The following is an 18908-nucleotide window of genomic DNA, read 5'->3' as shown; positions in this document are numbered from 1 at the left end:
TACACTCAAGTTCAAATACATTTTTTTAAAAATGTAGTGGATGATGTTAATACAGTTTTTCCAAATATTAATTCATTCATTAAATAGGGATGAGCGAAAAACGAAATGGAATTTACTGATTGTTTAAGGATTAATTATTGTTTTACATTTTACTATAAGCGATTCAGTTTTTCACATATTTAAAAAATAACATAGTGATAAATTCAAACTTACAGCTCTATTTGAGTATAAAAATAGTTTATTGAGCACCTTTAAATATTTAATTATTTTATATTCGTTGTGTCGGATAAATTCAATAAAAAACATTATGTGGTAGCACGTGTGGTCCACATCACCTAATTTATACTTTTATAGTAGTCTGATACCACATGCCTTTGTTTTTTCACTTTCTACTATTAGTTCACACTCTCCCTATATATATTTATATATCTTGTTCAAATTTTAAATCGTTAAAAAAATACTTTTTATTCATCCATTCAATTTCAAATGCATTTTTTTAAACTTGTAGTGAATGATACTTGATGTTAATGGAGTTTTTTCAAATATTAATTCATTAATTAATTTGAAACTTGATTTAAACAACAAAAAAAATAGCTATAATAAATATAAAATAGCAGTAATTACATTTTAAGTAAGTAAAATTTTAGTATGCTTAGTCGTCAATTGAATGCCTCCGTCAGGTAAATGACTGGGAGTACATTTGCCCCCTCTCTCCACGCCACTGATATGAACACTGGTTTGCACGCCACTGGTGTATTCTTAAGATTCTAAATTATTTTTTTTTCTGTAATTATACTGGATAGAATGCTGATATGAAATTTTGTCATTCGACCCTTTAATTTCCAAAGTATAAAAAAATTATCAAAAATTTGCAGAATTATCTAATCTCATTCAATAATGTCTATTTTATTCTTTAACAAATATTTGTTAATATTCAATGTTATTTTTTAATTGTATGAAATACTTTGTTGTATTGGTAGTAGAAAATGTTAATGAATCAATAAAAAATTATGAAAGGATTAATTGCAAAATAAATCGAAAGGTGAGAATTGAGGAATGGCATCTTCGAACAAAATGCATATCAGGAACTAAATAGTTCCGTATATGATGTTTGAATAATCGTGTATTGTCATCTAACAATGAAAAACAAGTCATATAACAGGGACAGGCAATGGGGTATAATTTGTCTACTGTAACAACTCCCCCCACCACAAAGTCTGAGGTCGTCTGCTGCTGTGGATACTAGAATAGCACATTTCAGGAAGGGTAACTTATCTTCACTTCAAGGCTAACACAATAGACTGAAGAAAAATATTCCCTTTTTTTGTCGACCCCACACCCCTACTTGAAATAATTATGCCTTGTTACCATAGTAACTGCCACGGGTCCAGACGAATGGCTAGGGGAGCTCTTACTTTAGACAAACTGTATTTGATTATATTTCAATGTTATATGGAAATAATATTTGTGAGTCTTAGAAGTCCAAACGGTTAAAATTATAATAATTAAGATGATGTAAAATATCTGCATCTTACAATTTAAATTTTTTTATTATTAAATTAAATAATAATGAATAAAATATTGCTTTTTCATATAGTTTTATTTAAAAATTTCATTTCAAAAAAAAATTTACTAGAAAATTTATCGTTTAATTAAGGTGCAATGTAAAATACTAACATTTTCACTTTATTTCATGTTAGTAAAAAAGTAAAAAATTATTAGCATGCGTTCGTTCTTTTAATATAATTTATCATATTGATTTTTTTTTGCTAATTTTTTAATCTATGCATATTTTTATAGGATGGTGTTTCATTAAAAAATATAGCTCTGAAAACTGGCCATGAAGAAATCATTTCCTTGATTCTGGGAATTTTTGAAACAATGGTCAGTGCACCTTTAGCTTTAAATTTTTTTTCTTCTTTGTTTTGGAGTTTGTAGTCATATGTGAAAATAAATCTTTTTTTATTTATAAAATATTCAATTCTGTGCCACTTTCTATTTTTAAATAAATTTTAAAATTTAAAAAAATCAAATATAATTACATAGTTGAATTAAATACACAGAGAATAAATAAATAAAATGTATGCAGTCTGAATAAATATAATTATATACAATGATATTAAAGTATGTCTTATGAATATTTAATATATCTTTTCAGAAAATAATTCATCATATACTTGCCCAGAATATTAAAGCTGTCAGTGAACTATTGGAAAAATGCCATAACAAAATTCGGCTTGATCTTCGAAAAATGGTAGTCTTTTATTTATTTTCTTGCGTAACTTTGCTTTATTATTTTAAAATTTATCTGAATAAATTGTACTTTATTACATTTTATTTCAGATCAAGTATAAAACATCTATTAAAGCAAGTAGTAGTGATTTTTGTTGTTGTTGAAGCTTTTGTAACTTTTTTATAATTGTGTGTTTAAATGGTCATTTTACAAGCTCACAAATGGATATTTTTCATTGTGACAACAATCGAACTAAATAGTCATCATCATAGTTGGCCAGACAGCCCAATGTGGGCCAATGTCTTCCTCTGAATATTTCTCCATAATGACTTAATATTTATCTTTGATCTCAAATTTTTTTATTAATTGCTAAAAAATCAGACTCCACCGAATCAGCCCATCTCAACCGTGGTTTTCCCAGCTTTCTTGTTCCAGTGCATCTAAAAAGTAATATCTTTTTATTGTATTGTCATCACTCATTCGAATCACAAACTAAATATTACTTTTTCCCTAAAATAAGTTCAATCTATTTCTTCACTTCATGGTGAATTTGAAGAATTCATACATTCATAACAAAAAATTAGAAACAAATTACTGTTTATCCAGGTGTTTTAAGTCTACTTTTCAAACCCCCAAAATTTTACCAAAATCAGTGGGTCAACTTATCCACTGGTAATAAAGTTAGACTTTGGCTGATCATGAAATATCGATGCACAATAAGCAATGAGATAGATATCAATGTCTCTAGATCAATTCTCCCCTTACAAAAACTATTTTTAATACGGTATATGCAATTAATTTTGCGTTTTTTTTTTTTTTAAACAATGCTCTAAACTACGTTCAGAAAAATGTAGTGTGTCTACAATTACAAAGATACAATTCCAAGATATGATTGAGATACAATTCCAAGTATAAGATATGTTAACTCGATTCTATGTCGGCATACCTTTTCATAGATGAAGGTTGACATAGTCGATAACTACTATTCCCACATATAACGCAACAAAAACTTTGAAACATATCATAAAGCTGCAAATTTAAAAATTGCTGAACATCATATGTATCAGATTCAATAACGTTAACAGCATCATTATACGAATCTTCTTTATCTTCATCTGCAGAGTCCTATAAAAATGGTCCCCCCCCATCCAAAGAATTCGAAATTTCACGCTTTTTAAGAAATGTAACGACAAAATAGAAAATTTCATATATCGTTTTTTCAGCAGTCGTCTTAAATACCTGGATTAACTAACTAAATAAAAAAAATCACTTTTTTTAGTCTGGGTTTAATTTGTGTTGTAAATAAGCTTTCTTTTAGATTAAATTTCAGACATTTGTTAATTTGTTAATTTATTTTTGTTAATTGTATTTGTATTTTTGTGCATTTTTTTAGATAAAAATTCGAACATCAGAAAATAAGTTGTTAAAAATTTAATATACTAATATTATTTATATTATACTATTATGTTATATAAAAAAAACTACTTTATTAATATTTTTCTTTTTTTTAAAAAATAATTGAATTGCATGGATAACATTTATATTTTCTTATAAATGGGTCCAAATAAATTTGCTTTATGAAAAATTAAACATCAAATACTTAATACATTCAAAGTCCTAGATAACACAATTCTAGAAACAACAACTCTCCAAATTGAGATCGAAATTTGTAAATATGCTGGTTTTTAGCTTTAATACTCTTTGCAAAATAAATTTTTTTCTGTAAGTAATAAATGCTTAAGTGTATATTTTTTGTGTTTTAAAATTTCTGCATTTAAATTTTTTTTAAAAGCAATAATATTGATCTGATATATATTGCCATGTTTAGTTGGTAAATTTAATAATATGTGAATTTATATAGCACAAAATTCTATATAATGCCTCTTGTCACGAAGTTTGTATTATCTTCAACTTTTTTGAGTAAGCATTATTGTTGCTGAAAAATATTAAATAAGAGCATTTTTTTTGACAGAGTGATAGAGGGGCACCTATTCTTTATTACCTCATCAAGTCTGGAGATGTGGGTGCTATTGAGCTTTTCATAAAATATGGGTGCCATCTTTATACTATCATGCAGGATGACATAGGTGTAAGTTTTATTATGCTTTCATAATCTCATTTGCCTAATACATTCCGGTTGTACATTTGTGCAAAAACTTTATTGTTTCCAGATTTTCATTTTATTCTAATTCCAGACCATAGATATATTATGCACAAATATAATAAGACTAGTTGCCTTTGGCGACAAGCTTGGTCACCTTTCAAAGTTATCTAGTGTGTAGTGTTTTTAAAAAGTATTTAAAGGAGCTTATTTTTGATTTTCACTTTTTAATAATACTTAAAGGTACTTTTTTTATGGAGTGTTTTATAAAAGTGTTTAATTCCCCCTTTTCGAAAATAAGATTTTTTTACTTGCCGTGTCGATTTTCGCTGCTTATTATGCAAAAGGGTGGTTTTTACTTTGTTCTATTCAACATTTTCACAATTCATTCACCTACAATCCATTTCAGCTTACTGTCGGTTCATAATGTGTGATAACACCAATCAGATTGCATGTTTGATGAAATACCTGTGGGTCCCCATGTGCGTCTACTGAGCTGGGTTTGGTGAGATTATTGCACTCTCATGTGCAACTCTGCTGCATTTTGCAATTTCAGGCTTAATTTTCCACCCTCTGAAATCGAACCTAAAACTCTCTCGATCTTTTTATTGTGGCTATGGCTAACATAATCATGAAAAGAGTTCTTTGTCGGAAACTAGTTATTTTATCGTGACCATGTAAAGTCTTTGAAAATTATTTTCCATTTTGTTAATGTATATAGTACTTAAAAATATTTTTTGAGTGCTTAAAAAGTACTTAAAAGATGCTTATTTTTTGTTGAGAGATTTGGCTACCCACCCTGTAATACAACATCTAAACATAAGCAAGCGAAATGCACATGCACAACTGTATTTAAATATTCTAATTTTGTAACCCTTCCTCCTATCCTAACACCTTAATTAATTTTTAAACCAAATTTTTTCACTTTATTTCAGTTTTTGCCAGCTGCTTTGCCTGTGCAGAAGTACTTTGATTTCAATTTTAACTATTTTCAAGAAATGGCAGATTTATAATGAATGAATTGTGCCTTTAATGATAGAAAGAAAAAATTTGATAGACATAGTAATTTTAATTTTTGATGGCGAGTCATCTTAGATGCAATACAGTCTGTAATTATGACACGTTCAAAATAACCGCTTCTGAAAATCATAAAAAAGAAATATTTTTTGATGATTTTGAAGGTTATATTTTAAAAGAAATGACTGCATTCGATATTTTGTGCATGTATAATTTGTCCCTGTTTAACAACCGTTATAAAATAAAATTTAAAAAATCAGAAGAGGCATTATTTCATTGTTTTTTATGATGGCTCAAGCGCCAGAGCATCAGACAAACCTACTTGGCTTAAGTTTCAATTCAAACAAGTCTCTCCTTGTGAGATAACATCTTATATTAATGGAAAAAATACGAAAATTATTATTTAAAAAAAAAATCAATCTTTATTTAAACTTTCCTATTTTCCAATTTGCACATAAATTGAGTGTTTCTCACTCGATACATTGATATTAACGAGGAAGACATCAATTTGAAAATAGTTGTTATATTTTGCATTATTCTTTATAAGTAAATTCTGAGATTTTTAAAATAAAATTTTTAATTTGTTTAAAATGCAGAACTAATAAATGTAGCATATTTTGCTTCATTTATCTAACTGTGGTTGATAAATGCAAAAATAATTTCAATAAATTTTTAACTATTTAAAAACGTTGTTTCTAAAGAGACACACAAAAAAAATATAAAATTTATCTTGTTCTAAAATTCTATCTTGCAAATAATCTCAAGGAAAGAGGACAGGAACAATTGTCGGAACTGTTAAGGGCCCAGTTAAAATTTCTCACAATAAATAACATTCTCTTTGATGTATTTATAAATGTTACTCTACTTTAGTAAAAGAATTCTTTACAATTAGCACAATTTAGTGCATTAATTTATATCAATTTAGCACAGATTAATTTATAAATATTAATTGGAAATTTTCTCTTTAGCATATTTATGAAATGCTATTTCAAAATTTATCGGTTAACCATTGTTTTTTAAAAGTCTTATTTAAAAAGCTTTCAAAATATAGCATTAAATTTTTTTGTTGTTGTTTTGTTTGAGTTTTAAGCAAGGAATGAATTTTGTCCTTGGTCTCATAAAATTTGTGTCTAGCATTGCATAATATCAAAATTAATGTTAATAGTGTCCCTCAGGGGATTGATTGTAAAGACACCCAACGCCCCCAGTAGAACAAGTCAAGCATCACTGGTTGCGATCAGTAAGCAGGTGGGTGACCACTTTGATCATCTTACGTAGGAACCAAGGATGCGCAGTATTAGTCCTCATTAAACTGTTCTACCGTAAAGCGCTCGACTTCGCACGCCCTGCAGAGGGGAGCCATCCCCTCTGCAGAGGATCAAAATTGCGGTGGCATGTTCTTGGATCATCCTCGAGGATGTTGCCGAGACCGTTGCCAATCACTCATTGTGCAGCTCTAGTGCGACGTAAATAAAGTTCCTACCTCCTTCCTAATGTTTATAGTGACATAGTTTATAGTATCATAGTTAATAATAACTGAAATTGAGCACTTAAGGCACACGAATTTATTTTAATGTTTACAAAAGCACTTTGTAATGAACAATTCTGAATGTCAATTATTGCTTATTTGTAGAATTTATATTTTTAGTTTGATATGCCAGTCCTGTTTTCAGCCTTAAAGCCGAGGATATCTCCGGAGGTTATAAGAGCTCTTCTTCCGCCAGATAAACCCTATCAGGAAGAAATGTTGTTCAAAATCCTGTACAGGGTAGGATCACTTTTTTCTTTGTTACTACTCAGGGTTGTCACTCCACAGGGAGAGCAGGGAAACCTGGAAAATACAGGGAATTTAAAAATCACCTAAAATAGCAGGGGAAAGGCAGGGAATTTTGAGTTTTTCTTCAGAAATTGGGAAAATGCAGGGAATGTTGTTTCTTATTTTTGTCTTTTAAAAAATGGTGACCACTCTAAGCGTAATCTATGGGATGTTTAAGGATATTTCAGTCATACTAAACTATTTCACAGGGTGCATATGATTTTTAAAAAAGTGTTTAAAGTTGCTTATTTTTAATTTACGTTTTTTAAAAGCCCTTAAATTTGCTTTTTTTTATTGGGTGTAAAAAGTGCTTAATTTTCCATCTTGCAAAATGAGATTTTTTTCTTTGGCGTGTCAATTGTCATCATAACTTATAAAAAAAGCTTGATTTTCATTGTTTTCTTTGCAATATTTATCAAAAACTAGTTAGAACTATGTAATGTCTCTGAAAATGTTTTTGCATTTTGTTGATTTTTATGTTTAGAAATTAAGAACTTTAAACAACAGTGGGAAATAATTTTTATTACTGCCTGTATCCTAATTATGGTTTTTTTTGGAAAGTGACTAAAAATATATATTGGGTGCTTAAGAAGTGCTTATTTTTTGTTGAAAAATCTGGCTTCACATCCTGTTTTATTTACTTATAGCATTATTTATGTATGTTCAGCTGTAGCCAGAAATTAAAACTAATATATATAGTTAGCCCAATATAGCTCACACAAGAGCACAGTAATTGTGTTTCCTCTTAATATATTGTGTAGAATTAAGGGAAAACATAGGAATTTTTTTTTCTCCATATTTGAGAGACAATTTTGCTATTTCAGATGGTATTGTTCTTATTTTTTTACAAGACGACTTTAATTCTGCCTCAAAACAAATTATACAATAAAGGTACATACTTCATAAATTATTACTTTGGAGGATGTTTTCATATCGATATCTGTTCATGCCAGCTACTATCACTTAGAGCAGGGATGGTGAACCAATGGCACGCTACACAATATTTTGGGCACTCCACCGATCACAATTATTGTTTAGCTATGAAGCATATGTAACAATTAAATTAAAATTCATAAAAAATAAACAAAATAATAAACAATATTAATAAAAAAATTAAAAAATAATGCGAAAAAAACCAATTAATAACCATAAAAAACAAGCTAACAATAAATAACTAGCAAAAAAAAATTAACAGTTCTGCTTAAACGAACATCTTACAACCTAATATAAGTTATTGGTCATCTAATCTGCAACTACAGAAGTCACATTAATGTTACTTGAAAGTTGAATTACGCGTATAACTGACATATTGCAAAATGTATTTTTTCTCACTATAAATAAAGAGTTTTGAGTTGATAATATTTAGTATTATTTGCCCAATAATCACGAAGTCAAAATTATTTGACGGCACGTCTATGACCTCATTAAGCAATTTTTTTTTAAAGAAAATGGTACGTTGGTGTATAAAGGTTCGCCATCCCTGACCTAGAGGTTTTTTTTTTTCAAACTTGTTCTCCCCACCAACTTTTCAAGCTGGTCCTTTCTGAGATATTTCTTTTTTTTTAGTTCTCTCGTGCTACTGCCCGGTTGTCTTATCAATCAAATTTTTTGGCATATGTACCGATTAAGAAATATACACCTGCTTAATTTAAATCAAGATGATTTTTTATTAATTTGTAAGTCTTTTTTTTCCTTCAAATAAACATTGCAAATAATTTTTCAACTAAGCACATTTTTTGGCACATGTGAAATCTTCCCCTGCTTAATTTATATAGATATGATTTTTTTTATTAATTTTTAATTTTTTTTACTAATAAACATTATATGAATAAACGTAGCTTTAATTATCATTACAGGGTAAAACCGTTCTAGAAATTGCATTGATGGAAAAGGTTGGGGATGAAGTGTTCAAAATACTCATTGATAGAGGAGGACCTCTGCTACTTTGTGAAAGGAATCAGGTATGCTATATATATACAGTCAGACCTTGATATAAGGTCACCCTAAGGGACATCGCAAAAGTGACCTTAGAAGCGGGGTGATTTTTTAACCGATTCATAACAATTCGTAAATAAACACGTAAATAGTACATATTAAGACTTTTTAAAAATTTTAATACAAACCAAAACGATCAGTCATAAATTAAATGTTAAAGTCAATAAATTTTAACAGAATTAATAAAGAATTAAAGAAATTTAGATTTTTAAAAAAATTTAATTTACAATAAAGCTGTTTACAAATTTCCTCAAAGTGCACATACATACATTACATCTTACCTTATTTAAAATAATCATTTATGCAAGTCTGTCTCGTTTTTGGTTTCATTTTTTGAACAATATTTTCTAGATTTTGTAACTTCTTAAAATGTTACTCAGCTCCGTCATGATTTGTAAAAAAATTTCGTATCACATTTATTGCATTGGAGGCTTCCACATGGGTTACAGCTACAGTCTCAGGATCGCTGTCATTGTCCTCACTGTCCACAACTTGTAAAAAAATTTCAGAAATTGTAGCTTGTTCGTTGACTGCAACATTTTCCTAGAACTTGAGAGGGGTAATTGCCTTGTAAGGAAGTTAAATAGGCTTTTGTTTGAAAAGAGCTTCCCTCGCCGGAGATAAAAATGACCTTATAAGCGATAAGCATTTTTAAAACTTGACCATATATCTGATATTTTGTAACAAGGAATTCCTATTCAGATAGCCGGGACTTTGGAAAAGTGACCTTATATCGAGGTCTGACTGTATGTGTATATAATAGATTTTCCTTGGCTATGTTAAAAGGATTGAAAATTGATATTTTCCTTAGGTAATTATGAAAGCAATAGCATTTACGCCGAGGGGCTACTGGCAGAGCAGGAGAAATAGATATGACCTTTTCGTGACAGTAGTTGGCGTGATTTGGGTTGCTACTCATTTCATGCTAATGGTAAAAAAAATTTCATTATTTTTATTTAAATTGGTAAATGTTTCAAGTTTGTTTATGTTGTTTCAGTGCGTTATATGTTTTTATTTAATACTCATACCTAGTATCTGATTTCTGTTTGAGCTTTTTTTTTAGCAATGGTTAAAATTACTTTTAATTTGTATAAAAATTAAAATAATCATAAACAACCACAAAAATTTTTAAAAAAAATCAAATTTTTAATATTCTTTTCTTATGTTTTTCTTCTAGGTAAAAACAACAACTTTAATTTTTAAAAAAAAACCTCATAANTCATGAAAAAAATTTAGATGGTGGAAAAAAGTTGAGAAAAGCAGATCACAAGTATGTTGAAGAAACATTGCTGAAGTGGTTCACCAATCGAAGAAGCCGCAATCTTCCAGTATCTGGCAAATGTCGATGAATTTGCTAATCGATTTTATGAGACTACTTTTATGTGCTCGAATGGCAGGTTAGATAGGTTTAAAAAGCGGAATAACAGAAATTCAGGAAAAATTATCTGAGAGTCGGGAAGTGTTTCCATATCTGATGGTGAGGATTGCTCATCAGCTAAAGATTACTAATTTTTTTGTACTCAAGATGAAGAGTAATGAAAAATAACACATTTTTTGCATCTACATATTATTTTTCAGTCATTTATTTGAATAATGTGTAATAAAAGGGAGGAGTTAAGGAACCATTAGTTAAATTTAAATTGCCTGCGTAACGGATATAGTGAACTCCCGGTTATAGTGAACCGACACTTCGGTCCCTTGAAGTTTCACTATAGCGGGGTTTGACTGTATATTCTTTTTGTGTAAGTAGTCTAATTGAATTTTTTAACTTTTAGATGAATCAAACTATTCGTGACTTGGCTTTACTCTTTGGTGATACAAGAATCCTTGATGCCATTGATGAGGTTAAGTATTAAATTCGTAATTTATTAGAAATTTTCTTTTATGCAAATTACTTTTGCTTAACTGTCACTGTAGTCACAGTTAGTTGTAAATATTAACGTTCTGCATCTAATTATGTTGTTTACATTTATATTATTCAAACAAATATGTAATATACACTTCATTATAAAAAATAAAAAAACAGTACCTAAATCTGAAATGAATCAATCATACCCAACTTAAATATGATTATTTAATTTTGTAGAAAGTTTTTTTTTAAGTACATTGTGGTTATGATTTAAGTTATCTTGCTTAGACAGGGGTCTGTTTAGAAGAAATTTGGGTCCGTTAACGGACCCTTCACAAAATATCTTTTCATAAAAACGGACCCTTCGCAAAATGATTNCACCTAAAAATTACTAATTTAATTTATCTCATTCTTTTGCCAAAATTTACACATTTGAGAAAAGCAATTTTAAAAAAAAAAAAAAAATGTCAATTCTGACAAGTTGCTACTTTGTAACAAAATTTTTGCATAAAAATTACTATTTATACATTAAAGTGCAAGTCATTAACTTTAAAACGCGCTAAAGTAAATGACTTTACGATTTTTTTTTGACTGAGTTATGAGATTTTGAAAATTTTTTGTCATTTATAGTGAAAACGAAATTATTGTGAATTCGAAAATTATTTAGTATTTATTCTTCAGCCTAAAGACATCAACCTATTGACCATTTTCTGTTGAAAATTTGCTAGCTATTAATCATTTATTTGTTACGTAAGTTTCGCATAAGTTTATATTTATCACAGTTGAGAAAAGTTTAACCTTTGTATAAAAATAGGTGGGAAAATAAAGTTAAATTTCTTAAAAATTTCTTGAGTCGTCTTTTAAAATTGTTATTGCAAATTTACAAATAATGTTCTTGTTTGCAATAATGATTTAAATAAAAAACTTAATTAATCCAAATAAGAAAGTTGCAAAAAAATAATACTAAATAATTTTCGAATTCGCAATAGTTTCGTTTTCACTATAAATGACAAAAAATTTTCAAAATCTCATATCTCGGTCAAAAAAAAAAATCGTAAAGTCATTCACTTTAGCGCGTTTTAAAGTTAATGACTTGTACTTTAATGTGTAAATAGTAATTTTTATGCAAAAAATTTTGTTACAAAGTAGCAACTTGTCAGATTTGACATTTTTTTAAAAAAACAAATTGGTTTGTTCAAATGCGAAATTTTTTTGCAAAAAATTTATATAAATTAAATCAATAATTTTTAGGTGAAAGTAGAAGACCTGAACATGATATCCTGAAATTTTTATGAAAATTGATTCATTTTTGAAAAAGTTATGACACTTTGAAAAATGACAATTTTTTGGAAATTTTAAGTGTCCCTAATAATTTGGAAGGGTACTGTATATTATTCAAACAAATATGTAATATACACTTCATTATAAGAAATGAAAAAAAAACAGTACCTAAATCTGAAATGAATCAATCATACCTAACTTAAATATGATTATTTAATTTTGTAGAAAGTTTTTTTTTAAGTACATTGCGGTTATGATTTAAGTTATCTTGCTTAGAACCAACATAGAATTTTTTCTGTTTAACTAATATTGATGAAATATAGTACACAAATTATATATGTATCAGCAGTTCCCTATTTTTATGGAGTCCTAAATGGTCAATTTCTTTTGGACAAAATCTTGACTTTATAAAATAAATTCATTAGCAATAAACATATTTAGGCAATTACAGATGGACCTCTATTTAACGAAGTCTCTAATTCCCGATAATAAGTTCGTTATATGGAAAATTGGTTAAATAGAAAATCACCATTTGAAATACTTAAACAAAACAAAATAGGTTTTAAATTCATAAACACCAGACATAATTAAAATAGCAATTGATGGACCTTTATCTTGTAAACTAGTATCTAATATTTATTTTATGAATCTTAACCATGAAAGAAATCTGCTTGGAAAGCAAGAATAGAGCAAAACATTATCAAGTGTTACATTACCATGCTACATACATTTTCAACTAAAAAAAGCTAAATTTATGTATAAAATTATAGCTACATTTATTATTAAAAGTAATTTTAAACATACATTACCACATGCGTTCTTAAGTTTAATTGCTACTGAATAAATCCATTAATTTTATCTGAGTTTTTTTCATTTGAAATGCAAACAAAAAGGGGAAGGGATTTTACTGCTTTCTCTAAAAGTAAGTGGCTTCGAAAATCAATTTTCCCCATAAAATGCGTTAACAAGTTTTAAATGTTTGGAAATATTTCGGAAAATAGGAAAAGTTGATCTCAGAGAAAAGTTCGTAAAATAGAAAATTCACTTCATTATTTGGAAGTAATTTTACGTCGAAATTTCCAAAAAATTCTTGGTTCTTCGAAGAAAAAAAAATTTAAAATAGAGAAATACGCAAAATAGAAGTTCGACTGTATTTCGAAAAGTATTTAATGGAAAGAATAAAAAATTTTCAAAATACTCTGAAATTTTTTAAATAGCATTAAAAAATAATAAGCTGATATTAATATTACAATAAACTGAATTAAAATTTTGTGGAAGTGAAGATGTAAATGAACTTAAAAATACCGAGAATGATTATCGGGGAAATATTTTTTTGCATTAGTTATTTTATTGTAAATTGAAAAGCTCAATGCTCATATTATTTTTTTAAAAAACATTTAACGCAAAGAAGATGTGTTGAAAATGTCTTAAAAAATTATATTCATCTAAAGAAAAAAATATCAACACGAATTTTTTCTCTTATATTTTTTCACTCATGTTGAAATAACGGGTGCCATATTATATATATTTTTAAAACATAAAAGGTATTAAAATTCTTGTATTATTTTAAAACAATTGATGGAGATGTGAATTGTAACATATGTAGGTAAATAAAATGTAAAAAAAATCGCCACATATTTCAGGACCACAAAGTATAAAAACTGTGCTGTATGTGGAAGGTTAAAAAATAATAGTATTAAAAATATGAATATATTTTTTTACAATATTATTGTATCGCTTATTTGCAACTAAATAGTACATTTATTTTTTAATGCGAAAAAAATTAATTTTCAATTAACTTGTGCAATGCAGGTTGTTATGTGTTGGATTGTAGAGCCCGAAAGATACCATGAAAGAAGAAAAAAACTGGCCTTGTATGGTTGGGACTTAGAGACTGTTAAAGTAAGTAACTTATAGTTATTTATGCGACAAGTGGCCCATTAAATTGCACCAAATTTAGTGAGATTTAACTTTAAAGTTCAATACTAGTTTGTAAAATTTATGACTTAGTTTTTTGGACCAAAAAATGCAATGATAAATAAATTAATGTTAATAAGTTTCATAGTTGTCTTGATAATCTGAATTTCTATGATTGAAAATATTCTTTCCTTAATTGTCCTGGTTTTTTACATTTTGTCCTGTTATTGCCGATTTCTTGTATATTCAGAACATACCATTTACGTGAATGTGCAATTTTAAGAGAATTGTTCGTATTTTTAAAAAGTAAAAAGTAAAGTAAGAAAATTGAGACTTCTCAATGTTAAGATTGGTATGTTCTATTCAAAAAGTGAAGTTGGAAAGGAGTTCCAAAGGAAAAGGAGTTAGCTCGAAAAAAATCTCTTTTCTTTATCTTCCCCTTGTCTTTAGAAAAACAAATTATTTATGAATCAGTGTTGGAAGAAAGATTTTCTGAATAACTCTCCCGAGCCATGGTGGCTCAGGGGATAGAACGTTCGCCTTCCAAGGTGGTGAACCTAGTTCGAATCCCAGAGATGGCTGGTTGATGTGAATTCCAAGTCTCTACCCAGTCTTTTCTAGTCTTTTTACCAGCTCACTGGTAACTACAGATATTAAAAACTGTTACTTTTCTTCTTCTTTTAGTCTGGGGCCATAAGATCTTCAGTTTAACTCATTATCTTAGCCCATTAGCAAATCTAACTTCTTACCAGCTTGCCCATATTACCTATTTCCTCTCATCTGTCCCGCAGTGGACAGATCCTAAAAACACAGTTGCCAGTAGAACACAGAAATCAAGCATCATTGACTGCGGTCATTTAGTGCTAGGTGACCACTTTGATCAGCCTTCGTAGTGACGGAGGGTGCGCAGTATCCGTCCTCGTTAAACTGCCGCAAGATGTCAGGCTACCGAGGCAGGAGCGCCACCAGGAATACTTCTCAGACCATCCTTGCACTGACCACAGTGCTGACGTAAAATATTCTCAGTTGTAGACGGATTGTGGGTTAGAGTCCCCTTGTCATCACACTAACCAGAGAAGGTTTTAAAAACTTAACCCAATAATTAAGCATGAGATCACAAGAAAATGGAGCCACATACCTGGGTGAAGGTTGAAACTGGACTACATATTTTATTATAGAAAAGAGGTTATATTAAAGACAACACTGCTGCCATCTATGTCAGCATTTGTGATGCCATCTATTTACAACAATATAAACTAATTCTTTCAACACTCCCACTTTAGTTTACAATTTTTGGGAATACTAAAAGAAAATCACAAATGTGTACACAAAAAAAATATCACTAAATCATTTTAGTCTCATTGATCTTCCACAATGTTCATACTTAGTTCTATTAACAGTTTTTGTTAAATAGTCCACATTTATATTAATCATATTCACTCCCACTGTCCGAAGCAATCCTTCTCCTTTTTGGGCGTTTTTCTTCTTCACTTTGACTATTGTCAGATGTAATTCTCCTCTTGTTAATTCATTATCTGAAACAATTTTTCTGTTCTTGCTTGGCCTGTCTTCATCACTCTGTCTGCCATCACTTGCTCCTTTTCTTCTTTTAGATTTTGCATTACCACTGTCAGAATCTTCACTTCCACTATCAGAAGCAACTTTCCTCTTTCTAGGCCCACTGTCTTCATCACTTTGAGTAATATCCCTAGCACTTGCTTTCCTTTTTCTTTTAGACTTTTCTTTTCCACTGTCAGACTTCTCACTTGATGAAACAGTTGCTTTAAAAACGATTATACTCCTTTGCTTGGATTCCCTATCTTTCTTACGTTTTTGTCTTTTACCACCTTCTTCTCCTTCATCATCAAGTTTCATGATCATCTCGTGGCACACATTTTCTCTGTCAGAGCCTGAAGCCTTTTCTTCTTCATCTGATTGTTCTTTATTAGAATTTTCATCATCTGATTGTGCCTTATTGGAACCACCTTCATTGTCATATTGGGTTTGATTTAGGTTAATGGACCCTTCTGATCTATTACATTCTATTTTAATCCCTAAACAAGAATTTAAATCTTTCATTTCAAATCTTTTACTTAGTTGCCTTTTTGCTAAATTTTTAAGCCTTACTGAGTTGCTAAAAATTAATAAATAATCTGCATAAATATCTACAATTACAAGTTCTTTATCATTTAGTTTAATATACACACAACTATCAAAATAACTTTGCCTGAATCCCATTTCAACTAAGCCTTCATCTAATGTCAGATACCAAAGCCTGCCATTTTGCTTTAAGCCATCTAGAGCTTTATTAAGAAGTTTCCCATTTAAATTTTGTTCGTAATACTCACTAAACCCATCTGGAATTTTCATATATATTTCTTCATTTAGTGTCCCTTGAACAAAAGCCATAACAGCATCCATTTGATCGATTTCCCAATCATAAATAGCTGCATAAGCCAACAAAACTCTTAATGTTACATAATGAACTACTGAGGAAAACGTTTCTGTATAATCTATTCCTTCGATCTGGGAGAAACCTTTAGCTACTAAACGGGTTTTGTACCTTTCAATATCTCCATTAACATTATGTTTTCTTTTGAATACCCATTTGCAATCAACAATGTTTTTATTTTTAGGCTTATTTACTATGTCCCAAGTTTTGTTTTTAATGTGACCCGCTATTGTTTCACATAAAGATTCTCTCCAATGCCTAGCATTACTACCATTGAGTGCCTCATCAATAGTATTAGGTTCAGAAAGAAGTTCATTTATTGCCACTAAAGCATCGGCAAAGAAAATAGGATCTAAATTTGGCATTTGCAAATCTGGCATACCATTGGTATNAAAAAAAGAACAACAACATTTATTTAAGTGTTAGCATTTAAGCCTAACCATGTGTTAACACATGCTACCATAATTTATCTATCTTTAATTCTAAAAATTATCAAAGAATTTAAAAATAAATATATTAAACTTAATAAATGTTAGCTATAAATTTCTTGGATCATCCTGGGCCCATAACCTAAAAACTTAACCCAATAATTAAGCATGAGATCACAAGAAAATGGAGCCACATACCTGGGTGAAGGTTGAAACTGGACTACATATTTTATTATAGAAAAGAGGTTATATTAAAGACAACACTGCTGCCATCTATGTCAGCATTTGTGATGCCATCTATTTACAACAATATAAACTAATTCTTTCAACAGGTTTTCGTGGTTTTCCTTCTCCATATAGCACAAATGCAGGTTAGCTCCACCAAAAAATCCTCCACAGATGCAAAATTTCTCCCAACACTTGATTTATACTCGAACTTAAGAATACATGATTCTAACTATGCATTTAGTGAACTTTGTTGAATAAAATTCATTTGTTACTTTTGCTTAGGATCGTTGTTTGGAAAAAAGCACCGAAGACTACTTTGGCTACGTCAAAAATCTTCAGGTGAGCTATACTTTCCGTGCGTAAAGATTTTAGTTTTATTTTGGCTTTATAGTTATTTTTTTCTTCCTCTCGCAACAGAGTGGGATTAAGGCTCTCTCCATAGCAGTTGAAGCTGGTGATGTAGAGAAGTACTTGCAACTCAAAAACACTTTATCTGCTTTGGATGCGCCTGAACTGTTTCTTTGGCAAGCTAAAGTGGTGGTAAGCAAACTCATATTTGAAAATTAGGATATCAAGCTTATAATTCAAATCTCTTTGCAAGTCCTATCTTTTGTATAAGCTAAATAATAAGGATTGTTAGCTTATACTAAAGGTAGAGTTGAGGAAAAGTATTTATCACAAAAAGGAGGGCATTCAAATATCACATAAGCATACTGTTAACATGTAAGCTTACAGGATTCTCATGTAAGCTTTCAAGATACTCTCCTGTAAGTGCTTACTTGTTATTTATCAGTTAATTTTTATTTATTAATTAATAATTAATTAAATAATTTATTTATAGATTTAGAAATCAATATATTAATTATTATACATATTGATTAATTATTTTTTAATTGATTGTTTGATATTTATTGGTTGCGTGATATTACGTGGGTGTGATTTGCTCATCTTTGTTGACAAGGACAAAGATTGGTATGAATAGTGCTTACGTAAAGCATTGAAATCCCTTTATTTTCAAAATTGTCTTAAAAGGCAAATTAAAAAAATGGAACAAAAAAATTACATATGGAAAAATTTCGAATTTTAAATATAAGTTCAATTCCAAAAAAGAAAGAATTGGAAAGAAAAAAAAACAAGTCTTCGAGTTTCAAGAATCAAATGTTTGAAGCATAATACATAGCTACCAACTCTATAGTTAGTCTAAAGTCTCCCCTAGCCATTCGCCTGGACCCATGTTGCTGACTATGGTAACGAGGTATAACTATTTCAAGTAGGGGTGTGGGGTCACTATTTAGGATAGGTTTTGGTCGGCAAGAGAAAGGGAATCTTTTTCTTTAGTCTATTGTGTTAGCTCTAGAGCGAAGAAACGCTACTCTTCCTGAAAAACGCTCCTCTAGTTTTCACAGCAGCAGACGGCCTTAGACTTTATGGCGGGAGGAGTTCTTACCATAGACAAATTATACTCGATTTTCCAGTAGACGTCTGGATTTTGCCAGTTTGTCCTGGTCTACTGGTTTAATTAAAATTCTCCTGGTTTCTGTACATTTTAGAAAATTCCCTAAAATTGAGTAAGTTTATTGAAAAAAAAAAC

At 29.4% G+C, this 18908-nt stretch overlaps 1 protein-coding gene across 5 annotated transcripts in view; it reads left to right on the top strand.

Annotated features, from left to right (window-relative positions):
- The window catches only part of LOC107440974 (putative ankyrin repeat protein RF_0381), a 40573-nt gene that overhangs the window by 10232 nt on the left and 11433 nt on the right, over positions 1 to 18908 (top strand). For 3 of the 5 annotated variants that reach the window (XM_043038819.2, XM_043038818.2, XM_043038820.2), the window contains 9 exons: positions 1801 to 1884; positions 2159 to 2254; positions 4206 to 4322; positions 7000 to 7119; positions 9024 to 9128; positions 10938 to 11006; positions 14105 to 14194; positions 17600 to 17656; positions 17735 to 17857. In XM_043038819.2, the coding sequence (XP_042894753.1) occupies positions 1801 to 1884; positions 2159 to 2254; positions 4206 to 4322; positions 7000 to 7119; positions 9024 to 9128; positions 10938 to 11006; positions 14105 to 14194; positions 17600 to 17656; positions 17735 to 17857 (861 nt within the window). The remainder of the gene's footprint in view (positions 1 to 1800; positions 1885 to 2158; positions 2255 to 4205; positions 4323 to 6999; positions 7120 to 9023; positions 9129 to 10937; positions 11007 to 14104; positions 14195 to 17599; positions 17657 to 17734; positions 17858 to 18908) is intronic. The other 2 variants (XM_043038821.2, XM_071186792.1) reach the window with 1 other exon arrangement.

This window comes from Parasteatoda tepidariorum, chromosome 10 (assembly GCF_043381705.1).
Source record: "Parasteatoda tepidariorum isolate YZ-2023 chromosome 10, CAS_Ptep_4.0, whole genome shotgun sequence".
Lineage (NCBI taxonomy): Eukaryota > Metazoa > Arthropoda > Arachnida > Araneae > Theridiidae > Parasteatoda > Parasteatoda tepidariorum.
This window is presented reverse-complemented; position numbering and strand designations above follow the sequence as displayed.